This window comes from Paramisgurnus dabryanus, chromosome 11 (assembly GCF_030506205.2).
Source record: "Paramisgurnus dabryanus chromosome 11, PD_genome_1.1, whole genome shotgun sequence".
In the NCBI taxonomy this organism is placed as follows: Eukaryota; Metazoa; Chordata; class Actinopteri; order Cypriniformes; family Cobitidae; genus Paramisgurnus; species Paramisgurnus dabryanus.
This window is the reverse complement of record NC_133347.1, coordinates 12,470,722-12,498,189: the sequence shown is the minus strand read 5'-3', so window position 1 is coordinate 12,498,189 and position 27,468 is coordinate 12,470,722. Positions and strand designations below refer to the sequence as shown.

The window sequence follows — 27,468 nt, the reverse complement described above, 5'->3', positions numbered from 1 at the left end:
CATAAAAATACAGAAACACAATTATGCATCAAAGTGACAAAGACTAAACCCAGGTCCCGAGACAAGACCGTTATACAAGCATCCCATGAACTTGAAACTCTAATCCACTATTGCACTTAAACTTTTAAGTTTATCAACTTAATTTTTACAATTCATTTATACTTTCTTGACTAGTGAGGAGTCTATAAAGTTGAATTAGCTTAAGTTATTTCAACTTTATTTTTATAATTTTTAGCAACTCCTAAGTAGGCTAGTCAAAAAAGTTAAAATGAATTGAAATTTTAAATTTATGTGCTAACTGATGTACTTTCTATTGCTGTAAATGATGCACAGGAAACAATCCACTCTGGGTAGGAGAATCACAAACACAAGTATACGATAAGTGTCCTGTATGTGTCCACTCTCTCATTCCCGGATGAGACTTAATGAGAAAGTACTAATATGACCTGAATGTCCCTCACTTCTGAACAGAACGCTGTCTCTCCTCGCCTTGTTATGGGACAATGTTTGTTTTGTTTCGGAGTTCTGAGAGAAGAGGCTGAGAGAGGGCGAAAGGGGTGGAGGGAGTCTGTGAGAGATTCAACACAGTTACCATGGCAACTAGTTTTGGCCCCTTTGAGTAGACTAACATACAAATCAGAGACTGGATTAAGGTCCCGGGCACGAAGAACAACCGGACTCATGGACCACCGCTTATAGAGGACAGGAAATGCTGATGGGTTTCATTTTGATTCACTACATCACTATGCCAGTTTAAGAATAAAACCTTTTCTCCATTGCGTTTTCACATCACACTTGTGTATTCAAGGCACATATCGAACTTAAACAAGAGTAAAAGCGGCAAATTGGGTAAAGTGCCCTAGTGGCCAAACTTTCCTGCTTTGTGAGGGCACAGGACATCTCAACCCATTTTTTTTTTACATGTTGTTTGCCAAATCTCAGGGAACAGAATTAGTCTGAGTGAACCTCAATGAACCCCTACAAACTACTTGAACTAACGTTACATCCGATTGTGGGGAAATCAATCCGGGAACAAGTTATTTTAAAAAGCTAAATATAAAATACTATCATGTCAAACCAAGATTGTAAGATGTTTTACGCATAAGGATGCAGTCGTTTTTTAGTTTTCACCCTCTAATGTTTCTCTAATCAAACTTTTCTAGTTAGGTTTTTTTTTGTAACATAAAAATGCAGAAAGGGAAATCATCAATGAATTAATCTTACCTTTTCTTGTGTTACTAGAAAAAGAAGCTATAAATTACATCTAAACTTAATCTCTAAAAAGATGTGGCAGTGTGTAAATATACCATAGACAGGAAATATACTGATGCATTAGATCAGGGTTTGCCCAACTGGAGTTCGCGAACGCCTGGTGGCTCCTGAGGGAATTGCAGGGGTTCGTTGATGATGACATTTGATCACAGTTAAATGAAAATGTAAATGAATAGTTGTAAAATTAAAATCTAAATAAAACACTTAAGTACACAAAATATATATTTTATTTGTGACAACACTACACTATATACGATTTTGTACCATTTAAAAAAAATTACTTCTTAAAAATAACGACCTTGCTATTGATAAAAAAAATTATATGGTTGAAAAATCTGTGTTTTTAATTTGCTATTAAGTTATTTAACTATTAACTTAAAATCTCAGATGGTACTTTTTAGTAAATACTTTGTCAAGGGGATTCAGCTGGCAAAAAAAAAATAGTTTAAACACCTTGTATTAGATTAAATAAAAGCTGACCCAAAGACTTACGGAAGATTTTAAATAAACAACACTGACCCCTAGTGGAATTCATTACTAATTGCATCGTCACAAGGGTTTAGTTTTTTTAATCTCGTTTCTAGCACCTATTAAAAAAAATACCAAAACTCAAATCCAGTTTCAACCAGATTTACTTACAACTGTTTACAAACAGGAATTAGACTCGACACACATTTATTCCAGAGAAAGAAATAAAAACAATAAAATGCAAGCAAACAACTAAGCTAAATAGGTAGAATCAAAATGTTCACTTTTGCTGTTTCAAAACAATAAGCTAATTATATATGACAGTCAACAAGCATTGAGGTTTCTAGAATTTCATGTATCAAAACATTCACATAAGAACTGAACACTTCTGCTGGTCATAACAGCCCATAATCTACATCAACGGCAACACCGATGTCACAGTGTCAAAGCAGATCCAGCTACACAAACAAATATTCAGGCCCATATATTCATCATCACCATGTAAAACACCCGTACATGGACTATAGGGACACATGGTCTAGTTATGCACAATAGTTGTCATGAGGGCATCTGTGTTGGTAACACTGTAAACATTTTGGTGGATTCATTGTAAGTAATGTAACCAGTATTTAATCGTATTGATTTTTTTCCACATCACATAGATTAATTACATTTACATTCAATTTATACATTTAAAGAAAAGCTTATTGAAAAAATTGTTTAAAGAAGGGTTTATTGTAAGTTATACAGTATCTCTTTCTTTGTGAAAATGTCTATTCAACAAGTATATTTATAGTGATTAGTTTATATCTGGGCAGAAAACCAATAACCCTATATTTAATGAATGGTATTTGGTCTGATGATTAAAAACTTTGGGTACACTTTTAGCACAAAATGCAGTATATACAGTAAAGCATTGCTGGCCAAATACAGATGCAAAGAAAGAGGAAAATCAGATATTACAGTTACGATTTTAAGTTACAGAGTTGGGAAGCTAGATCTAATTTCTAATAATCTAATATTGACATGGTTTGATTATTTCTGGAATGTCAATGTTACAATGTCAATTTTATGCTTAAAGGTCCACCATGTCGATTTTAGCGGCATCCAGTGGTGAGACTGTGAATTGAAACCAACAGATCAATTCACAGTTCACCCCTCCTATTCGAAACGCATAGTGATGCTACGATAGTCACCACAAGACAACCATATCATCATCTGAGACAACGTAGTCACAAAAGCTGTAAAAACTGTGTTTTGGTTGTTACATTTACCAATGTAAATGTTTACCTGAAGATGTAAAAAGGTAATTGTAGTGATCAACACTTCGAATTTGGTTTCCAGTATCATTCCCTGACTTTGGCAGGATGTAGGTTGGCGTTTATCAGTTTTAAGGCTTAACCAATAGAGGTCAGCTGTCTGTGTGTGTCCGCCAGGTATGACAATGAAACAGATGTTTTTGTTAATGTACAGATGCAATTACAGTAATTTAATGAAGTATTGTCTCTAAAAACATTCAAGAACTGAAATCCACCACTGGTTCTGTTCTGAAGTTAAAAAAATGCCAAGTTAAGCAATTTAATTTCACAGATGTGATTTTAAAATCTAGAAAACTGCTGGTATTTTATGTTTAAGTAAATTGAAACACTAATACATGGAACCGTCAAAAAATGAAACACCAATATATAAAATATAACTGTATACATTTTTCTGTTTACAAAATGTGGCACATACACCACTCTACTAAGAGTCAGATATCCAGAACACTGTAAATGTACAAAAGAGCTGTTGCAGTTGTGACGAGTGTTGTCCTGCTTAATAAAAGCCTATAAATCTCTCACACTTGAACCATGTTCACATGATAATAAATTAAACCTAATGCCAAGACAAATCTAGCACAAAAACAAAAGAGTTTGCGCCAAGGAAACATGGAAATACTTTATACTTCGTTTGTTATGGGACACAGAATTCTTAACCTTTTTCAAAGCAAATGAATTTCATTTATAAAAATGAATTCTGAAATGAGCCCAGCTAGCATTTATATCTTTTGATGATGACAAAAAAGCCAAATCAAATTTTGATTTTCATTTTTTGACCAATATGAGAGTTTATAGGAAGACAGATCAGGCCCCTGTCTTGTTATTCTGCTCAAAATGCTGATTTGTCCATCTAACTATTCTGCAAAGAGAAACAAAAAACACCACAATCACATGTTTACATAGTTTACAGATTACATAGTTAGAAACGGATTCTAGATCTGTAGCAACAGTCCTAAACACACAGCAAGGCATCTTTAACGGTCTTTCAATGTGTATGTGTTGGGATGTATAATATAAGTTGACTGAATCATATTTACCATACTCGACTGGTTTCCACTGGTGGCATGAACTGAAGTCACCTCTTCAATTTGTCGTTGTAGCTTGTGAAAGGTGGAGAGACAGTCATCTTCTCCTTCAACATCTCGTTCCGTCTCTCTTTCCCTCTTCCCGGTCACACTCCCTAGTAAACGCATGAAAACGAGAATATGTACACCCACCTTTGCTTAAATGCTCATGCACTTACATCCACATGATTATTAATGCTTAAAACATAAAAGATCAGACCTTAAAATAAGGTACCGAAGTAGATCACTGTTTTGATTACCACCCGAGACAATATCTAAACTTCATGACTTATGCTAAGCTGTTGATGTTGTGCTATTGATTCATGTCGGTACACTTTTTCATTACCTGAATGTTGATGGCCTGCCATGTCATGTGAGATATTGCACTGGTAAAGTCGACTGCTTGGGATAGTCTGCCCCGAGTCAGGCATGTGGTGACACCCTAGAGTAGGAGATAGTAAGGTAAGTGTTGCAAACTTGCTTATTTTGCATATAAAATAACATATAAATTAGGGCTGGGCGGTATGACGGTATATTCCGTTACCGCGGAATATAATGTCAGACGTAACAGATTTTTCTATTCCGTTTATTCCGCGGAATGCAAATAAGTGGGCGTGGCTAGCTCTGTCCTCCGGCATGTTAGACTGAGTGTGACGGAGAAACATGTAAAATAATTAACTTATAAAAAATGAGCGAGTTATTTGTGTAATTTTTTGTGCCAGAGAATCCACCGCGGGTCACGCAGCGAGACTCTTGTCTTGCTCGCTCTCGCGCTCGCTCTCTCTCTCTCGCGCGCTCGCTCTCTCTCTCGCGCGCGCGCTCTCTCTCTCTCTCTCTCTCTCCTCATGCAGCAGCCGGCCGGTCTCTCGGGTGCAGAGGTCTCTCTAGGCAAGCGCAAGGAGCTGCGACGCCAAATAAAGTGTTTTTGCACATAATGCTAATAGTTGTAAAGTTTTCTGAAGTTTAAGCAAACTAAGACAAAACTCGCGTTTATATCAGTAAAACGTGCGCTGCTGGAGTGATGTAGTTTGAGCGCCATTTGCTTATACAAACATATTTGATCGGAAAGACGAGAAAGAGATGCAAATGTTAAGGTCTAACAGAAAGTAAAGGGCGTCAAGACCTTAAAACAAACTTTATGATCATCAAATCATAGCAACTGTCATATTTATAATATCTAGAGCTTCGTCTCTCATATTGGCTATACTGTAGGTATTTATCCTGTCTGTAGGTTTTTGCATATATTTATACCTGTTCATTTTACATATTGCATATGCATTCTGTCTAATCAAGACTTAGCTGTTGTTATCTTTTGGGCATTTTCACTGTAACATTATTAACTTTAAATTGCTCATATTTTAAAACTATGGTGAGCATTTAGTTAAAAGCTATAGTGAGTGGTGTATTTCTGTACATTTTTATCATCAAAAAACAATATAAACTGAAAAACATGTATACCGTCAAATATTCCGTTCCGTGAAATAAAATGACTCATTCCGTGAAATAGATTTTTGGTCATTCCGCCCACCCCTAATATAAATTGGTTACTGTTTGTGTGCAAATGGACACCTAGTTGCTGTTCTTGTTGCTGTATTCCACTTGGTCCCTGATGCTCCTGATTGCCAAAGTTCAGCAGAATACTTCCACTCCTGTTACCACTGGCAACAGAACTGCCTGATACAGCCGGTGCTATAAGGATAACAATGTGTAAAAAAAATTATTATTATCAATATTATTTTATTTCTTTACATCTTCCTTAAAATAATAAATGAAAACATTACTGGTTTAAATATGCCATTGATTCAAAACTAATTACACTTATAGGTGCTTTAAAGGGACAGTCCACTTGAGTTTTACCGTTTTGGAATCCATTCAGCTGATCTCCGGGTCTGGCTCTGGCATCCATTGAATGTGATTAGACCATTAGCATCACGCTCAAAAATGACCAGAGTTTCGATATTTTTCCTATTTAAAACTTGACTCTTCTGTAGTTACATTGTGTACCGAGACCGACGTTATATTAAAAGTTGTGATTATGCCGATATGGCTAGGAACTATACTCTCATTCTGGCGTAATAATCAAGGAATTTGCTGCCCTACCATGGCTGTAGCAAGCATAATGATAGGAAAAATAGAGAAACTCTTTGGTTATTTTTGAGCACGATGCTAATGGTCTAATCAGATTCAATGGATTATGCTTAGCTAAAAGTGGAATCACCAGAACCGGAGATCGGCACAATGGATTACAAAACTGTAAAAATCAAATGTTTAACTCAAGGGGAGCTGGAAAATGGCATATTTAAAAAAAAAAAAGTGGAGTGTCCCTTTAGTTCACCCAAAAATGAAAATGTTGTCATTATTTACTCACCCTTATGTTGTTACAAACCTGTATTAATTTCTTAGTTCTGCTGAACACAAAGGAAGATATTTTGTGCAATGTTTATAACCAAACGGTTTTTAAGCATCACTGACTTCCATAGTCATATTTTTCCTACTATGGAAATCAATAGGGCTTCTGTTTCCTGCTTTATTATAAATATATTCCTTTGTGTTTAGCAGAACAAATAAATTAATACACAGTGGTGGCCGGTGACTTCTCTTCCGAGGGGTGCAAATTCAAAATATGTGTTTGAAGTGTTGTTTGTGTGGCTCGACATATTTTGACATAACAAGCCACACACATGACGGGCTAAATACATGTTTTGATGAGTTTCGCATTGTGCGGCTACCACTGTTAATACAGGTTTGTAACAACATGAGGGTGTAAATGATAACAACATTTTAAAATATGGGTAAACCCTTTAGTCAAAGGTTCTTAGAAGAATAGCCATTTCTTTCTAACCATTTGATATTCTGAATAGCCGTTTATCACCACCAAGGACCTTTCTTGAAACAAGAAAGTACTTCAAATGTTAAAGGTCCATTTAGCAAAAAAACGGTTCTTCTATGGCAGGGGTGTCAAACTCAAGACCAAATCCGGCCCGCTCCCTCATTTCATCTGGCCCGCGAGAGTTTACAAATCATGTTAATTATGTGGCCCGCAAGAGTTTACAGATTATTTTATTGTTATTATAAGTTTTCTTTTTTGCAGGTTATTTCCTACATTGATTTTTTTAGCAGCCACCAAAACTAATTTTTGTCCAGCCAAACTAATTTGTGTCCTTTTTGTAACATAATTATAGTGATAATGTTGATGATTGCATGAGAGAGAGAACGAGCAGTACCTTGCACGCGCGCACTACAAGAGTGGACGTGTCTTAATCCGAAGGCTACAGCGTCCGGAGGCTGCATACGTCATTAAGACTGTCTTGTTTCAATATTTTAACAATTATAAAGTTAAATATTGTTCTTCGTTAATTGTTAGTTAACTTAAATAAACCAGGCTTGATGAAGCTGCATATGCGACCTCAGCAGGCTGCAGCCTTTGGATATAGAAACGGACAGTATCTGCTCGTTCTTTCATTCCCTCTCTCGCGCAAGCTCACGCGCATCCAGCGAGAAAATGTTTTCCGACACGTGTACAGAAATGTTTCGTGATGTCCAGCTGGGATTAGTTTACAACGCGTCTATTCCCGCTAAATACGCGAACTAATGACTCATCTGAACCGATTACTTTTAATAAACGATTGAAACTATTGATCTGTAGCCTACAACACTGAACTCATGAGACGTCAGTCAAATCAGACACTCAAAGCCAGGTATAAAAAATCACAGCTTTTTTGCAAAGAGGGCAAGAAATGACGAGCGAGAGTAGATGTTTCTAATAAATGCATATTGTGGTGGAGTTTGTAAAACTCTTTATTAGTATTTTAAAATGCCTCTCATTTTCTTACCTGCAAAATGAAGGATAACGGAAATTTTTGAGTGTACTTACACTCACATGTGTTTTTGTCACCACAAATATTTTTTAAATAATCTGTAGAATGTTTGTAATCTATACACTTTGTCATTATTTGCCTGGGCTTCTACTTTCAAAGCAAGGTATTAATTAAGTTATTACCAAAACCAATAGTAAGCAAATGCAGAGAAAATTATGCAATGTACAGTAATAAAAGAGTTGATACATTCATACAGTCGTTCAAATACAACCGGCCCTTTGAGAGTAACCGTAATGCTGATGTGGCCCGGGATGAAATTGAGTTTGACACCCCTGTTCTATGGCAACGTGAAGCACCTTTATTTGAGTATTTAAATAAAGCAAACTTATTTAACTATTATTATTAAGCATTTTTCCAAATATCTATGAGAAAGTTCCTGCTAAAAGGCTTCAGGCAGCAGTAATGGTCAAGAAAGATCAAACCAAAGGATAAAGGTGAATCTCACCTGGCGTGTTGCTCCCGGACTGCTGCTCCGCTGGGGAGTAAGCCATTCCATTCCCATTCCCATTGTGTGTGGATGGTACGGAGGCCAGAAGTCCTAAAAAACAGATGGTAGAGTTATACTTCAGCCCTAAGCTTGACCATACAGTACGATTACTAAGTCATATTAACATGCAGCTTATTTTGCTACATATACTGTACTTAATGTTCCTAAAGTTGCAACATTTCTTAAAGTTACAGATTTATAAATGTGACTTCAATGATGATTGTTGCTATTACAACTCAGAGCTACCAATGACAAAGTGACAGGTACAAATCGCAGTAACACACAATATAATATTCATTAGGGCAGTAACGATTTATCGTGTGTCCCATTAAAATGCCTGTTTGAAATCGAATCTGAATCGCAAGGCTACAATTCGGATTTCATGCACAGCCTGTGCGTGAACTACGGCATTTGGTCCGTATATCAATCTAAAATCATTATGAGTCGGAGTCGTTTATAACGTGCATTTAAAAAGCAACACTCATTAAACAAAATCATTCAAATATTCTTTATTATCATAAAAATACCTGAAACAATTTGAAGAACAGCGATATAAATATTCCTGTAGACATTTCCTGGAATTGCGTTCAGAGGCACAAAGGGAATTTCTGCATGAGAGCGCCCCCTGGCTTTGGGATGTGCCGGGATTTCACCGTAATTCATTAAATTTCATTCATTGAGAAAACGCACATTTGCACAATTAATCGTTACAGCCCTAATATTCATACTGTACTTTTCATCCACAGCAAAGTGGCTTTGGATAAAATCGTTTCAGGTCAATAAATGTCTATGTCATTAATGTAAATTGCATCTAAGCTAGCTAGCAAAAATTATCGAAATTCTTACCGAGTCCTCTGTAGCGCGAGAGTTGCTGGTAGATCTGCTTCATCCTTTCAATGTTGAGACGACTTGCTTCAGCGTGGTTCACCATGGGTTTGGGGTAGTGGACGCCGATGATGCACTTAGCAGCGGCCTGCACAGAATCTGGGGCGTTCCATGGGTCGTATATATACTTGGCAGGGAAACCTCTGAGAATAGGTAAATATCGTCTAAAAGAACAAAGAGAGATCAAACCACAGTCTCATCATAAACACAAGGGAGGTTAAGGGAGATGTTTATGGGCATCCTGTGTTTGAAAAAGTTCAAGTAAAAACAAGCAGGTCGAACAAGAATACAAAGCTTTCTGATTGAAAATGCATATACCAGATCCCAAGTTTCAAGACTGCAGGTCTTATCAAAATAATGATATATCACTCAGGATAGACACTTAACTTTATAATCTATACTGTACATGAATGAATAAATTCATAATGCTTGTTATTCTATTTGCCAATTTACACTACATTAAAACTCTGCACAGCACCATAAGAAAATAAAAGAACTGAGGAATTCGATAAGTCTTCAGTGAATTCAAAACTTGCGTCTCTCATCCAGGTCCCAGGGACAAAAAAGCCACCTACCTAAGTGCTCCACCTTACCATAGCCAGGACCGAAGGTTGCTGATGGCAGAGCTTGCAGACAGGCGGACGCAGTTTAAACAGGGCAACAGGTCCCGCCTGTGCTGAGACACTACGAAGATTCCTACTACAACACGTATTAGAAAGCAGAGGCAGTGACCAGGCCCACCCAATCCACCCAGATCCAATTAAACACCACCCTTCAACCCCACCCACCCGCTTCAACAAATCGAAACTCAGGGCTGAGTGAGAGGTTCAGGTTCACTCCCACCCCCTCGCACTGCCACTGACCGCTTTTGAGACGACAGTGATCCCAAGCCAAGGCAGAGAAACCTGCTAGCCGCCAAAGGAGAAACGCAGTATACTGTTCTCTGCTGCTAGGTGGCCCCCACGTTTTGCCAAAAGAGACCAGAACCCTTTGCCAGGAACAGCGATGTCCTGCCTGAACAAGCCAGCGATCTGGAATCGCATTTGAGAGACCAAACACACAATATGGATCTTATCCTTGGGAAAGTGGTGATGAATGCCAGGAGCAAGCAAATAAAGCATTATTGTGCTCTTGCAAAGGCAGGGATGCATTCCAACACCTAGAGGACCACTAAACATTTCAAAAAGAATCTGATATGGAGGAGTTGCCTAAAGCTAGATTAAATTCATGGGCTGTGGGCTCCACCTCCCATCATGCTCTCTGGGAAATGCATTGTGGCTCTCCATGCATTGGAAACGGGCCAGGCTTCGTATTTCCCTATCAAGTGGATGAAAAATCCCTTTTGATGAAACGAGATGCTACCGAGCTACAGAACAGGCTACTGCATTTCCCGTCGATAAAGCATCAAGCTTCAACCACATTCACAGCTAACAGGTTTCCAAATGCTTTGGCTAAGAATGGCTTTCGTCCTAAAAGCAATCAACCACAATTCACAAAAGGGAAAGGGAAAGCTGAACTTTTCACCCAATCCGTGAGACGACCGCACAGAAAAACAAAACATACAAGCTTTTGGCTAGCAATATTTAAAGGCAAACATTTGTTTCTTGAGGTGGCCCTATAAATGGCAAACAATGATGTGATACCGAGTTTGATTAAAGCTACTGTAAGTACTGAAAACCAAAGTCACTCTGAAGTTACTTGAGAAAGAAAAGTTACTTGCTCTACTGACTGGATTGGCTCATTATGTTGTACTGGTGTATTTGGTACTTTTCTTTATCTTAGCCAGATATCAAGTGCTTGAATATTTGAGAAAATTTACCAACCTAATGAAATCGCCGTTAGGGTCGGTGCGCCTGCCGAAACCCACTGGACAGTAACAATGAAAGAACTGTTGAAAGAAAGAACTACAGGAGAGCCACATCCAGCTGCCCGCATTCACGCTCCAGTCGGCATCCAACAGAAGCTCCTCAAACACCTGTTAATCATAACAACCGTTACTCTCCAGCCAAATAGAGATGGTGGCTTACCCTTTAAAATGAGACCTGTGAGAGAATGTCTCCCCTCTATAGACCTCAGTTCCTCATACGTCATTCAGCCCTAATGTAAACTAAACACTTTAATATGTTAAGCATAAGTATGGTCATCCTGTACGTCTTATTGTCCTCAGAAACCCCCAAAAACTAAAATTTCCATTTCCGCTTTTTCAACATAACCAGCAGGTGTCCTGGTGTACGTAATGCACCTTCATGCCCTCTTCCCAGCTGATCCACAGGTCTCCACGGGTAAGGAAACATGCCACAGCATGACGGGCCAGGTGGTGAATCCAGCCCTCTTGTCTCAGCTGGGTCATGATGGCATCGATCCAGGGAAATCCAGTCTTAGCCTCAGCCCACTTGGCCAGGGCCTCTGGGTTTTTGTCCCAGGGGATACGCACACAGATCGGGTTGCCCTCCATCTTGTCGAACCGTGGATTGGTAGTAGCAGCGGTATAGAAAAACTCCCTCCATAGCAGCTGACCATAGAGAGAAAGAGGAGGAGTGTTGGTTTTCTTTACCTGCAAGAGAATTGACAAGAATTTTTATTATAAGTGACATAAAAATCATTTTTGTCATTTTAACATTTTGTAAGATCATGCCAAAAAGTTTTAAAATAATGTGAAATCAGTGATTGAAATCAAACTTTGATGCTGCTAATATCAAGATTAGATTACGAGACTTTAGCCTGGATTTCACATACAAGATCACATATATTAGCTATATTCTATATGAACTATAAGAATATATATGTAATTCATTATATAGTTACACCATATTTACATGTGTGCTTTTTGTTGGGCATATGCTCCCTTTGTTGGCTATACTGTCTTTAGCACAATGATTCCCAACTAACAACATGCATAGTTATAATAATTCTCCCAGAATGAAAATTCCCTCATAAATTATTTACCTTCTTAACATCCCAGATGTATATGACTTCATTTTTACAGTTGACCATAAACAAATAATTTTATATACTGCGATTCTTTAACTGAGGAAAATAAATAATTTGTGATAGCATGAGTAAATTAATTGTAAGATAATGTACTATTCATTTAAACAGGTTCCAAGGGGGACTACAATACTCATGAGAAATATCAACTTTTGTTTCTTTTTACAGAAAGAAAACAAAATAATAAGCCACAACCTAAATAATTGATTTCTATGGGCATACAAGACAAAAAATGTCTTGTATTTGTAATGTCTTGGTCTTACCCGGTGAAACACAAAAAAAAACTATGCCAATTATAGATAAAGAAATAAGATCAATGAAGAGGTATTAAATAGTATAAACTGGTGGGCACAGTAGATGTGAACAACCAGTCAGAAACATGTCAGTACCTTCCTGTAGAGGTCCGTGAGTTTGAAGTAGAAGAGGCGGCAGGAGAGGCAGCCGAACCTGAGGTAGGGACTCAGGCCAGTCGGGCTGGCCAGTAAAGAGTTGGCGTTCATTCTGGGTCTTTCAAAATTTGCAACCCAAGCCTGACAAAACAAAAGTATAGATTAAAAATGCAGAAGATGTTGGACTTACAAATATACATTTAAAATTGAGCACATCACTAGCAAAGCTAATGTCATGGGTTTTTGAACTTATATAATTGTACCTTTCTCTCTAGGTGTCTCTCAATCCTTGTTAATGCCTCGGTTTCACCTCCTGGCCACACAGCAGAAGGCAGTCCTTCAATATCAAATCCTGAGCCAAAATAATGTAGGTTAGAAAAGCAATAATCTTATATAATTGGTGAGTTCTCATGTTACCGTTTATGAAACTCTTCAATCTGTGTCAAGTCACAGGAAATTGAAACTGTGTTTCTATCTGTTAGTTCAAGTCCACTGAAGTTAAACTAGCAATAGTTCCCAGATAAACCAGTATATTTTACTCTAACTGACCAAAAAGGAACATGCTTAACAGAACAAGCTCTCGATTTTATGCAGCTCACCTAGTTCCTCCAGGGAGGGCACGCCATATTTGTCCCCATGGTCTTCAGAGACAGGTGTGACACAGCAGCCAATCATGGCATTGGAGAGGGTTTCTTCTGGCATCTCTGGTGGGTCCATTCGGCTAATCAGCGTTTGGAATCGTTTGTAAGTGAGAGGAGGCTGACCACCATTCAGTTCAATAATCCTGGAAAGACATGAAGTGTAAATACCAAGTTGTTCTTCCTGTAGGCCACTATACTTTATAAGTCAGATTATTTGAAATTATAAAGGTGTGGCAATTTCTGGCATCTTTTTAAGATTTGCAAACACAAAAGATAGTTGATAAACCAGTAGGGATTAACAAAGCAAAGGTGTGTCATTTCATCTCATGCCCTTAAAGAAACAAGTAATTCTTACTTGTCAAGGTTGTAAAGGGTGTGCGAGATCTTGACAATGACTTCAACACCGGCCTCCATTGCAAGCTTCTTAATAGCTGCATCTCTCTCCTTCCCAAATGGTTCGGAGTCATACTCAAAAGTCAACCTGGATATTTTCCACTCCTGAGAAAATAGATCATATACATCTTAAAGGACAAGTTCGGTATTTTAGACTTAAAGCCCTGTTTTCAGATTGTTTATGGTGAAATAGAATGGTTTTGACTGAAATTTCGACATTTTCGGCTGCCCTGAGAATTTTCGCGTGTTTGTGTTTCAGCTCAGACCTCTACAATGGGTTTAATGGTGCACTGGAACAATCCTTCCTAAAATGCATTAAACTTTCATTTACAAAGACGTGAAACTCACCGAGTGGTCAGGGGTGTTCACTGATATGCTCACACAAAAATCGCTGCAAAAGATGCTTTCCAACAGCTGTTTTAGCATTCGTTGTTAACTTGTGGACCTATTTTCCCAAACGCCTCACACCCGTACATTCTTCCGCTTAGAGCTTGAATAATAAACACTCCAGCCCAGGTGGTGGCGCTTATCCGCCTTTGCCAATTGCAAGAATAGAAACAAAGTTCCCGGCGCGGAGTAATACCGTACCTCACAGCACATCTAATACATGTCAATGGAGTTGGTAAAAACTACGATAAAACCTGTTGGAATGCGTCTTTTGGAGCGATTTTTGTGTGAGCATACCAGTGAACACCCCTGACCACTCGGTGAGTTTCACGTCTTTGTAAACAAAAGTTTAATGCATTTTAGGAAGGATTGTTCCAGTGCACCATTAAACCCATTGTAGAGGTCTGAGCTGAAACACAAACACGCGAAAATTCTCAGGGCAGCCGAAAATGTCGAAATTTCAGTCAAAACCATTCTATTTCACCATAAACAATCTGAAAACAGGGCTTTAAGTCTAAAATACCGAACTTGTCCTTTAAAGAAAATGTACAGTATATTCTCAAAATTTCAATGGCTTTCACTGAAATCAGGCCAAAATAACACATGACTCATGTTATATGCAAGTCTTTTCTGATTAAATAATATATTTAAGGACTGATAGCCATCGAGGATCACCTTGAAAAGACGTGGAAAAACATTGGCTGGTTGTCCTCGGATGACAAAAAGGCGGGAATTGAGTTTTCGTAAACTGGAATCAAGATCATCCAGGCACTGCAGGAGAAATCTGTAAAGAAATTAACATGTCATTTTCGACCAGCTCTCCTTCTTCACAGAAAATAACATCCTAGACAGCAACCAGGCTGGTTTCAAAAGCAGTCCCTCCACCAAGTCTGCCCTGCTCTCAGTCATTGCAGCCCTAAGGCAGGCAAAGGCAGCCCCCAAATCATCTGTGCTGATCCTACTGGATCTATCTGTTGCTTTTAATACTTTCCATCACCACATCCTCCTGTCGACCCTCAAGACTATGGGTGTCTGTGGTACGGCGCTACTATGGTTGAAGTCTTACCTCTCAGGTAGGTCATTTAGAGTATCCTGGAGAGGTGACGTCTCCAAACCCCAACGTCTCAATACCGGGGTACCTCAAGACTCAGTGCCCGGACCACTGCTCTTTTCGATATACATGACATCCCTGGGTTCTGTCATTCGGAAACATGGCTTTTCCTACCACTGCTATGCAGATGACACACAACTCCACTTGTCGTTCCACCCTGATGATCTCACAGTTTCTGCCCACATCTCAGCATGCCTGAGGGACATCTCACTCTGGATGAAGGATCACCATCTCCAGCTGAACCTTGCAAGGACGGAACTGCTTGTCACTAAGATTCATCACAACCTTTCCATTCAGCTAGGTTCTTCGACCATTACACCTTCCAGGACAGCAAGAAACCTGGGAGTGGTCATTGAAGATCAAATTAGCTTCTCGGAGCATGCTACCAGTATTTCTTCCAGTACTTCTCGCTCTTGTAAATTCATCCTCTACAATATTAGGAAAATTAGACACTGGACTACGGCAATGCGTTACTGGCCGGACTCCCAGCCTGCACAACCAAACACTTACAGATGATTGAAAATGCAGCGGCAAGTGGTCTTAAATGAGCCAAAGAGGGCGCACGTTACCCCTCTCTTTGTCAAGTGACACTGGCTTCCTATAGCAGCTCGCATCAAATTCAAAGCCCTGCTCCTGGCCTTTAAAACCACTGGATCAGCACCCCCTAACTTTACTCGCTTATACAGCCTACGTACCCTTTTGATTCATGCACCCGGTCACCGAGCAACAGCTTGTGGTGACATCTCAAAAAGGGGAAAAAAATCTACTATCGCGTACCTTCTCTGGAGCTGTTCCACAGCTGTGGAATGACATGCCGGTCGTACTTATACAGAGCTTAATTCCTTTCTCTATTTTCCTTCTTCATCTTTATCTGTACATTTTCTTAAAACAAAAAACGTATTAACTTACTAACTAACCTGTTGCTCTATTTCCTTCTGCTGTTTACCTCATTTGTAAGTCGCTTTGGACAAAAGTGTCTGCTAAATGACTATATGTAAATGTCAAATTAAGAGTTGAATTCCTTAAAAAGTTGCATCACTTTTGCCCATCTTATTTCACCACAACCTGTGTCTTATCAAAGATAGTGGATATAAAAAGATTAAGCATGCCTATTACTATAAATAGGGGACAATGCAACACTCAATATAACAGCTCTGGCAATGGAAGTCCTGACCACCAAGTGGAAGAGCCAATCATCAATCGATAATGACCGACAAATCTCTGGGGGAGGGACTCTATACAGTCAGGTGAACAACTTGCCAACCTATGTGCATGGTCTTATTCACTGTGTTTTCTTATTAATGTCCAATGTTATCATCCTCCCCTACATCCTACACAGCCAAACACTCAAAACCATAAAAAAGGGTTATGCATGTTTAGTATTTGAACAGCAAGACGTTTGGTTAAAATACCATTAGGCATAGTATATGTAGGTTTACAGTTCAGTCATAGTAGAAGGTCTTATCCAAAGAGATAAGTTCTTAAGTAGTTCTTATTGTGGTGCTCGCGATCAATAGCCATTTGCTCCAAGCTGGGAACCTTCTGGGACTGTGTGGTACTTGGATGTTCTTCTTTATTAAAAGTACTTGGTCCGCAAATCTAAAGCAAAGCCTTAAGGCTTTACTTGTTCTGCAAGCTGTCTCTCGATCCCTACACATGCTCAGAGTTTCCATTCATAGATCTCTTCATTCATGATCTTGTTTAGAAGTTTAACTGTTATTAGGCGCTTAAGTGCTATTTTCTCTTTGCACATCTGCCTTCCTGCTGCTACACCAGATGAAGATCCATTGAGTACAAGAACATTTAAGAACACTTATTCATTTATACATCAGCAAAAAGATGAAAGGGAAACTTTTAATTATGCACATTTTGGAGTTACAGTTTAGAACTTAAGAGCTCAGATGCAAAACCTTCTGTGTGTCTGACATGTTTTCTTGTAAAAGAGCATTTTTTATCAGACTCTTTAATGGATTATACCAACAAACAGGTATTTTTGAATAACCTGAGGCAAGAATTAAGTGGATTTGAAGCGAAGGTATTTGATTAACCTATAATACGTGCCAAGAGCATTCATAATCCCATTTTGCATCACCTTTTGCATCTCAGCTCCTAAATTTTTACTCTTAAAGCTCACACTTTGGTTTATTTATATTCCAATTAATAACTGTGCTGCCCCAAACTTCTTTATTAGAAGGGCGTACCCAATACTTGATTTGGGGAGTTCATTGTATTGGAAAAAGTTGTTTGTTTCTCACAACTTTGGTGTGCACACCTTGGCTCCTGCCTTACAAAACATGAATTAAAAGCCAAAACTACATAGAGGGACATCTATTAATTTGGCCAAGGGCTCTGTCAGCACTTCTGGTTTCATTAATAAGGTTATAGTACTTGTCCGGTAGGCCCATCCGACCTTCCCACAGTGTGTCTGGAATTTGGTCCTGCCGTCCAGACTGAGCCCAAAGTCAGACTGTCTGCAACCAAAGCCCTGATTAGGGACCAGACAGGGACAAAGCTCCCTATGCTCCAGATACAGGCTAACCAGTTAACACACGAAAACCCACAACTGTACAAACTACGCATATAAACAACACATACACACCTGTCTTCAAAAAGTACTCAGAGAGCGACAAAAAATAATTGCTCTCTGAGAACGAAAATGGAAAAGATGGACCTATTTTGCAGCATTCTGCCTTGTCATATGTTTTTTCCTTATGTAACTGGCCTAGATTTGCAGCATGCACGGTCTCCGCCACTGGAGGGCATACAATTAGCCCAGTGACCTCTTTATCACCACAATAACACTTTTTAAACCTAGTCTGCAAAAAGAGCTCACTTCTCAGATATCCAAAGCTCCAGATCACATGAACAGAAGTTAAACAACACAAGTCTTTTAAATATATGACCAAGGAATGAACTAAAAGATATGCATTCTATATATATCACTTCAACCAGCCAAATTACTTAATAACTTCTTCTAAAAAACTGATTTAAGACACAAAAGACAGTTTATAATATTATGAATAGTTGCGTAACCTTACGAGGCACACGTGTCCCTTTCTTTCAAGTAGACAGAAACAATTCGGAGATTCATTGACCAACAGCAAACATGGGAGACTTGTTTCACACATCCTGAATCTGTAGCACATTACCTGGAGAAAATGCAACAGGTGCATACTAAGCTTTTAATATTAGAGTCGCAGCTCCCAAACAAAACGTGTAATTCCAAAACGGCACATCAATCCCAACAGATGTCTTTATCAAGGCAATGGTTGTGGTGCATGGAATGTTTTTAGGTTGTTTCATTAAAGACTATACTGCACACTTTTTCATAAAGTCAAGAAGGTTTAGAGAGCAAAGGCTCGGCACCAACTCAATATGGGCACCTGAATGAGTACATGCCATTTACATCATGTTTCACAGACACGAGATGTGTGAACCTGGCCTTAGTAAGTGTCAGTTTTAGTTACCATCTTATGTGAACATCTGTACGTCACGTTACGTGATGTTTTTAACCAGGACGGCACGGCTGCACGAAGCAAGAACAAGGTTATTACTGAGACTGTTACGTGAATGAATCACCACGTTGGGTAATGTAAGTGAACCAGAACATGATAATGTAAAGCAATAACAACTGGTTATCATTAACTCAATCAGTTACATCAAACACATCTGAGATCTGTGGGTACGTCTCAATCCGCTCCCTTGTTCAGCGGTCAGGGCACTAATCAGGTTTCAATTAAAAAATCTTTCTAGTTCACTTGAACATTCGTTCCATAAAAATTCCCATAATGCAACGCAAACACCATCGATGCACCCCATGTTCCCCTTACCGGAAATCACGTGCCATTTTCTAAAGCTATCCAACCGAAATTGTGTAAGCCAACTCAAAAGACATAACAGCAGTTTCTCAATATTACAGCCTCTGGGTCACAAAATGTAGTTTTAAAATGAATTTAGGTTAGAATATACATGTATATCTTCAAAATTTTAAATAGGTGCTATATTTAATAATTGACTGCAGATTTAATGTCTGATGAACATAAAGAAGATTTAAGATTTATTTGTTTGGGGTATATATAAAAACAAACAGTCTTTGATCGCATGAATCATGTATTATTTGAATTAATAATGTATTATTTGTTTATTTTATTCATATTTAGTCTCTTATTTTTTAATATTGTTTCGGTGGAGGTAAAAATTTAATCCATAACTTATATATTTAATTAATTAAGATTAGCTTGAATGCACTGTAAGTCTGCCAAATGCATTATTGATAATTGAGTCACTGGGGCAGTACCCATAAAGGTCCTAATATGTACCATTTAAGTACAGATATGTATACATTATGTACTTATATGTACCTTTGAGGTACTAATATGAACTCTTTTGTGCAAATGTGTACTTTTTAAAAGGGTAGCATCCAAGGGACAGCTAGGGACTATTTTTTGACCATTTATTCTGACAGTGTTTAAGAGCATAAATATTTGACTATAACCCCATTCACACAGACCTCTGGTCCCAGAAAATACCCGTAAAATTGCCAGACAAGCGTCTGTGTGAACAAAAACTCGTTCCGTTAATCTTCTGGGATCGTTGCCGGAAAGAGGACCTAGTCAGATACGCGGGTAACCCTCTGTGTGAACAAGAAGCCGCAAGAATGCCGTAATGGGCGTGTCGAAGTGAGGACGCGCGCGTCATCATCACAACACAAGTTATGGTTCAGCTCCTTACAACGAGAGATAACATGCATATAAACATTCACCACGAGAAATGTTGCAAACTAGATTGAAGCAGTTATCAGGAAATGATAAATGAGACGCATAAACAATGACGCATGTGCCGTAGTGAGGACGCGCGTGTCATGGCAACATGAAGTTGGTTCAACTCTTTAAAATGAGGGATTTACAACATTCACGATGAGAAATGTCAGCAAACTGGACTGAAGCAGATATCAGGTAAGTTAGCTTGTCATTTACTGCGTTGAAACGGAGATCATTCAGCAGCATAAAAGAATATCGCGTCACATGCTCATTTGAGCTATAATAAACGAAAATACCCGCAACTCATCCCAACAAGATATATCGTTCAGCTCCTCAAAATGCGGGTTTTAAATGCATATAAACAATCACGATGAGAAATGTGTGAAAACTGTATCAAAGCAGAAATCGGGGAGCTCGTCAAATATCCACTCTGAAGCTGAGATCATTCATCAGAATAGAACTGTGCGTTCACGCGCTCCTTTGTAGTCTTATCATAAACAAAAATGCACGAGAGTTGTTTCTGGAGAGAGGAATAATAAAAAATATGCAAACTTCAGACGCTGCGTAGAAGAGAGAGCGGGACTTTCAACAGGTCACGTGTCTTTCTGGGACCATCACATATGCAGGGTAAACTTGGCAGTGTGAATGAATAAAATATCAAGCGGTCCCGTAAAATTTCAGGATGCCTGTCCCGTGTATCTTACGGAATATCTGTGTGAAAAGGGCTTATTTGGATCCAATCACACAATGTGACCTGAAATCTTCCTGGTTTTACAGTAAGTTGCACATGGCTCAACAGGTGTTAACAGACATGGGAACACAGCTGACAGATCCATTCACAAGTGCTTCATCTTTTAATCTAATGACTTATATCTCATTAACATACAGTCAGATCCATTCAGTAGGTGAACTAAATGACAAGCTCCACCAGCAGCAGAATTAACAGATCGTCTGAGTTTCTTCTGACAAACAAAGCATCTGCTAGTCTGTGACTTGGCCTACTTTCCTGTTATGGCAGTGGATCAATCTACATACATGGATATTTATTTAGATTTCACCATCTGCGAGTATTTTCTGGTTGAAAACAGAAACATGCAGGCACTTCCGACTGCCCTAAATCCCAGCGTGAGGCAAATGTAATGTTCCTTTCATGGAAGCACCAGGTGTCGACTCAAAAGGGTTCCCAAAATGTACCCATTGTGTACACCATGTTAAATCAAGAGAGAAGAGATGTAAGATTTAAGTTTCCACCCAGGACAGCTTCTTCACCAGAACTGCTATTCTATACAGAAAATCAAGTGATTTCTGTTCCACCTATTTTGTATTTTTATTAAGTCATAAATTATTAAAAAGTGATCGATAGTGAGTCATTGCCAACTATTACAAACTCGATCAAAGTGAAATATAATGAACATACAGAAGAGTAACACATTTACATCCAAATAATCAATTTACACAGAACCCAAAATTCAAACCATGAACTGCTGAAAACTTTACCATCATGTTCACTGGAAACAGGCGTATGTGGCACACATATGAGTTATTTTACAATATAGTAACTAAATCTGTTAAATATTTTAGTAACATGCCATGCTTGTTAAGCACCAACTGTATATGAGTCGATTATCTGGTCATCAAATTGTGTACTCGTATTTCAGGTCTGAACATAAATAGGGCTCATTTTTACTGGAACAAAATGTACCCAAATCTGAAATGTCTGAAGATGGATTAAACGTTTCCCTCAACATGTCAGTCTCAAATATTTCTTCAAATATAAAGTACTTAAAGTGACATAATTTAAGGAGAATGTTGAGGTTAATTATAATTAAACAGACTTGCAATGAAGTGGCCTGTAGCCTAATAATTTTTAAGCTTTTTTAGAAACTTTTAGGCTTTAGGGTCCCAATGCTCCCAAAAATTAAAATTCTGTAAATCAGAAATAAAAAGCACCTGCTTTTAGAGTATGTGATCAAATCAATATGGGTGATGCAGGAAAATCTAAAGACAAAAACTTGTTAACTAGTGGATTTTAAATCTCCTTTCTCTTTCTGATGTTATCAAGCTTCATAAGATAATACTGCATTACACTATAAAGGCTAGACAAGGAAATAAAGCTAGTATAGTTAGAAGAAAACTAGGGATGCACCAATATATCAGCCTATAATCAGTATTGCCAGATAAAAACTATTTTTCCCACTATCGGACATTGGGCTAATTATTTAAAAAAAACAGTGCAGATTATATCCTCGGTATAAAAAGGTGCTGTGTGATTATTTTGAATTGGGTGACAATAAAACGAAATTGCAGATTGTACGCTCTCCACTTCTAGGATTTCACAACATAATTTGAAATAAGAACTAAAAAGCTAAACTATCTGTATCTAATTGGTATCAGTAGAATGTGTCATTCAAAGAAATCGCATATCGGTATCAGCACATTCCTAATGAAAACCATTTAAGCACTTGTTGAATAGTTGTTGGCAGTGATTCTGTAATATAAACAAAAGTCACTGTAATTGAAAACAAGCATATATGAAATCTATGGTTTATTTTGGTTACATCAGGCACTCATTGTGAAATCAAATCTTTATAAAATGCTTTTATTTAGGTACAAACTTTCAACATCTTTCTCAAATTTTTGACATTGATTAAACGAAGATCTGCTTATTTATTAGATTTTATTTAGAATTCCAATCTCAGTTTTCTACAAGAGCCGCACTCACCTCCACCTGTTAACCCCGAGGTTGGACGACCCAGCAAACCAGGGATCCAGGAAGTAGACACATCGAACAGTGTCTGCCCCACGCACTGCCTCCTGAAGTGCAGGGTTGTCATGGAGACGGAGGCCCTTTCTGAACCAGTGGATGGAATTGGGGGCCATGTTTACTGTATCACAATATAATAAAAATTAGAACATCAAGTTGACTGAAGGAAAATCATGTTTTAAAGGCAAAATAACAAAATCTAACTGTGATACAATATGGGCATAACATTATTGTTATGCCCACACAAACTCACTGATATTACATCTCCCTAACACGATTTATAAATATGGGGGTTTAGAAATTGAAATACTTCTAAAACAATAATTAAGTCTTCAGATTTTCAAGATCTCACTTAGTTATTGGTGCTTAGCTGCTGTTGTCACTGCATGTATTAACCCTTATGTGTTGTTGGGGCCATTTTTGGCCATTTTTGCAATTTTTTTGTCTTAATTTGGCCACAACTTTCTCTGTGTTTCAGCAAATGGAATGATTTTTGGTGACAAATCTTATATTTACACATATTTTAAGAAAATGTTTTGAAATTTTTCAAAAACTTAACAATATACCGTGGGCAAATTTACTACCCTTACGTGTTGTTAGCGGCCAAAAAAGGCCACTAAATTAAACTGCTGTAAAAATTTATCGGATGAAATTTTTTTCACATTTTTTTTGCATAAATCTGTTAATCAACCTCAGTACTGATCAAAACTACCAAATGTTTGCAAAAATTCCATGATTTTAACTCTTTCATTGCCAAGTTTATAAGTAGTGTCACTGATTTGGGGGAAAAAAACACACAAAATGACAGATTTTCAATATAAAACGTGACTGTGGACTGGATTTTCTTTTACCTTTTTTACAGTCTTGGGCATGCCAAAGATTGGTAAAAACATTGGCTTTGATGCATTTTTAGTTTTTGTGCAGCATCAGATTAAATTTTTTTCTCCCTCATTTATTGTTTGTGGCCATTTTTTCCCCATTGACTTCCATTATAACAACATTTTTTGATTGCTGAGCCATGACACCTTATTACCATGCATTCTTGATTCTTTGTGCCTTTTCCTTTTGCAAAGAGGTAAAATTTGTCATTTTTACTGTTGATCACCATGTGGCACCATTAACCCTTTAGTAGCCTGTGCAAAAAAACAGAGCATAAATTCTGGTCTGTACATTGAGTTATATGGACTATAAAACCATTGTGTGTGTACGAGTGTGTGTGTACGAGTGTGTGTGTGTACGAGTGTGTGTGTGTGTAGGGTTAGTGTTAGTATTGAGGAGAGAGCACCTCCCTCGCGCACCAGTTAGTGCTGCACTGGTGAGAGGGATTTAGTCTCCTGTAGCTGTCCCTCTAGACACAAATCCACAGACACCAGCAGGCACCAGCAGCTCAGGAGTGAAGAGGGGAACATGCAAGTGGTGTACAGAACCAAAAAAAGAACAGTCAGCATTTGTATCCGTTGTGGTAGACACACTTGCAGAGAGCACCAAGTAATATGCTGCAAGTCCTGCTAAAAAGACTGAACACACACACGTACACATATACACACCAAAAAATTAGTTTGATTGTTTAGTTCTCCATCCATCCTCTACTCTTGCTTCATTGTTCAGTTTATTTGAAGTTGTTTTTGCATTTTGGTTCATAATAAATGTTGTTAATAAATCTGATGAAGAGAAGATTTTTTACAGATTTTTCCACACAGACGCACACACATGCAAGCACGCACGCACGCACGCACGCACGCACGCACGCACGCACGCACGCACGCACGCACGCACGCACGCACGCACGCACGCACGCACGCACGCACGCACGCACCAAAAAATGGCCACAAATAATAAATGAGGGAGAAAAAAATTTAATCTGATGCTGCACAAAAACTAAAAATGCATCAAAGCCAATGTTTTTACCAATTTTTGGCATGCCCAAGACTGTGAAAAGGGTGAAAAAAAATTCAGTCCACAATCACTTTTTATATTGAAAATCAGTGATTTTGTGTTTTTTTTTTCTCAAATCAGTGGCATCACTTATGAGCTTGGCAATTAAAGAGTTAAAATCATGAAATTTTTGGAAACATTTGGTAGTTTTGATCAGTTCTGAGGTTGATTAACAGATTTATGCAAAAAAAATTGAAAAAAATATTAATCTGATACATTTTTACAGCCGTTTAATTTAGTGGCCTTTTTTGGCCGCTAACAACACAAAAGGGTAGTGAATTGGAACAAGGCACAAGGGTTAAAGCACTGCTTTTCTACACTGTTCTATAGGTTTTTGCTCAGAAAACCATACCTATGTATACATTTGAGTCTTAGTTTTCAAGCAGAATTGTTTTGAATGATTCAGCTGTCATTTTTTGTTTCCTCATCATCGTGACGAAGAAACCATCCAAATCTGGCCTCAAACCCTGTCAATCTGAGCAGTCATTTTCGAAGATTCATTTTGGCTTCTGCAGAATCTGACTCAGAGTTTTGCCGTCTGTAGTAAATGAGAGGCGATTCTGACATACTAGATTAAATAAGTAGATTAAATATATACAATAAATTACTTTCAATTACATACAATATGAATACAATATCACAGTTAGAACCGCTCACCACGTCCTACTTAAAAATGTAGTGTGTGTGTGTATATGTACCAGCCAGTTATAATGTGTATCCTTATAAAATGCTTTTACAAATCAGCCCTGTTTGTAGTTATATTGTACATCTAACGTTAAACCCATTTAAACTCTTCAAACAAACAGAAACCATAATGACTGGAATACTATAAATGAAATGCATTGTAAAGAAGGGGTGGAACTGTAAATACGTGCTTGTGTATTAAAGTGCAGTGCCCTACAGCCACCCAAGCATACTGAAGTAGAAATTAGGTCAATTCCAAGTAGGTGAAACTATTCGACTACTCAGCAAAAATGGCCACATTTCTACACCCTATCTATGTTGGTATCTGTTTACTAACACTAAAAAGAGTTATTCGTTGAAGAAAAACAAAGACAAAACAGAGAAACACGTGAACATTTACGGGGAAAACAAATGAGTGAAATTAGGTCACCGGCGAGCGTTATGTAACCTGAACAGCGCGTTTTTGTCTCTTATTTAAAAAAAAAACTATAGCCAAAAGCTCAAAAAAACAATACCTTTAACAGTTATGTCAACCCCGACGACAGGACCATCTCTTCCCACAACACAGTGAGGGTCACCCTGCGAGAAATGGTGATATGCCCGCTTCAGTCTGCCTCACAGATGGTCGTGCCTGCTCTGGCTCTCTGCTGTTGTATTCAACAGCGACGCTCCCAATGTGGATTTCCTAGTGAGCGCGGTGGCGCTTGTGATTGGTTGAATTGAGGTCACGAGGTTTCCGGACGCTCACGTTTGGAAAGCATGGAATAATGAACGACATGGTTACTCGACTTCATTGTTGAAAATATTCACAAAACCTAAATTCCATATACTTCAGTGTAAATTCTCTGGTCGAAAACCATGCTTTACAGTAGTTAAAGAAGAAATAATGCACGATGTTGAACTCATATTGTTACCTTAAAAAAACAGAAAGCCTGTCAGATTCTAAAGGCATGTAATTATTTCATCTTTTTGTATGACATCGTTTTCCATCGTTTTTCGTTTTTCTGACAGTTTATATTTGGATACACTGCTGTAGTATTTATATTACTGTCAATTGTTCAATAAAAAAATAAGGACGCAGCACCTGAATTGGGATGCACCTTTTATTTACATCCTATCCTAAAAAAATAAAGGACCACATGGTTGAACCGATGGTGATGCAGAGGATGAATTATACGAACAGAATAATTATAGAATACGAATTGTAATGTACAATATGCTCCAGTTTCTAAACGTGTGTATTGCACTGTGTTCACCCATTCATTGCTGTGTACCTGTATTATGCAATGACAATAAAGTTGTATCTATAAGAATATGTGTATGAAGAAAAGACTGTTCCTGCTTATTTAGAAACCTATATGCAAATATAAATATTTGTGTATACTACTTAAGACAAATTTTTTGTTTGTCATCTGATCTGATGTGTGCTTTTCATTAAGATAATTGCTGCTTGTTTTAAGAATGCTTGCTATGAGAATGATTATTGATGCATTTTAGTAATTGGGTCCCCAGTGCTTATATCGACTTAGAACATTTAGTTTTGGTAAACTATTCTCTGTAAGCATGTGAAAAAATAGGTAATTAAAATTTGGCCCCCCTGTGATGTCAAAAGGGGATTATACCACCCCCTTAATCTGCAGTCTCCAACCACAGCACTGCCATTAGTGCATCGATCAACTCATTTGCATTTAAAAGGACACACCTTTTCTCACACCTACAACGTGGCAATTGTACATGCTATAATAAATTATATATATGGTATTTTGAGCTAGAACTTCATACGTACTCTGTGGACACCAAAGATTTATTTAAATTCTTTAAAAAAAATGTGAAATTCTCTCAGAAAAAGGTACAAAAGTTGTCACTGGGAGGGTAGCTTTATAAAAGGTCCTAATATGTACCATTTAGTAGTGTACTTTTTGAAAAGGTACCATCCCAGTCCCAACTTTTGCACCCTCATGTACCTTTTTTTCTGAGAGTGTATGCCTATATTAATTTAGTAAAATGCTAGGCTGTCCTTTCAATAGAAAATGCTCAAGTTTC

General features: G+C 38.0%; 2 protein-coding genes across 4 annotated transcripts in view; one reads left to right on the top strand and one right to left on the bottom strand.

The window, feature by feature from the left end:
- LOC135729294 (4-trimethylaminobutyraldehyde dehydrogenase A-like) overlaps positions 1–27,468 on the top strand; it is a 318,074-nt gene that overhangs the window by 213,865 nt on the left and 76,741 nt on the right. The gene's annotated exons all lie outside the window — the stretch shown is intronic.
- Positions 1,887–26,097, bottom strand: cry3a (cryptochrome circadian regulator 3a). Of its 2 annotated transcripts, none has more exons than XM_065246826.2 (15): positions 25,941–26,097; positions 22,765–22,927; positions 14,847–14,955; positions 13,747–13,889; positions 13,350–13,534; positions 13,014–13,102; positions 12,751–12,891; positions 11,616–11,927; positions 11,197–11,348; positions 9,335–9,537; positions 8,447–8,539; positions 5,693–5,812; positions 4,470–4,565; positions 4,097–4,239; positions 1,887–3,918 (listed from the first exon to the last, which is right to left on the bottom strand). In XM_065246826.2, exons 2-15 carry the CDS (start codon positions 22,920–22,922, stop codon positions 3,910–3,912), a joined length of 1,953 nt encoding a protein of 650 aa, XP_065102898.1. In that variant the 5' UTR covers positions 22,923–22,927; positions 25,941–26,097; the 3' UTR covers positions 1,887–3,909. The 2 variants fall into 2 exon arrangements, with proteins under 2 accessions (XP_065102898.1, XP_065102899.1); XM_065246827.1 differs by lacking the exon at positions 25,941–26,097 and adding an exon at positions 15,238–15,621 and having other exon boundaries at positions 22,765–22,902.

Excerpts from the sequence above, each read along its gene's own strand:
- cry3a (XM_065246826.2), bottom strand. The coding sequence starts at position 22,922 with ATGGCCCCCAATTCCATCCACTGGTTCAGAAAGGGCCTCCGTCTCCAT. Across the intron at positions 14,956-22,764 it reads CTCGGGGTTAACAGGTGGAG|ATTTCTCCTGCAGTGCCTGG; the intron begins GTGAGTGCGGCT and ends ATTTCTTTACAG. Across the intron at positions 13,890-14,846 it reads TTTTTCCACGTCTTTTCAAG|GAGTGGAAAATATCCAGGTT; the intron begins GTGATCCTCGAT and ends CTATTTTCTCAG.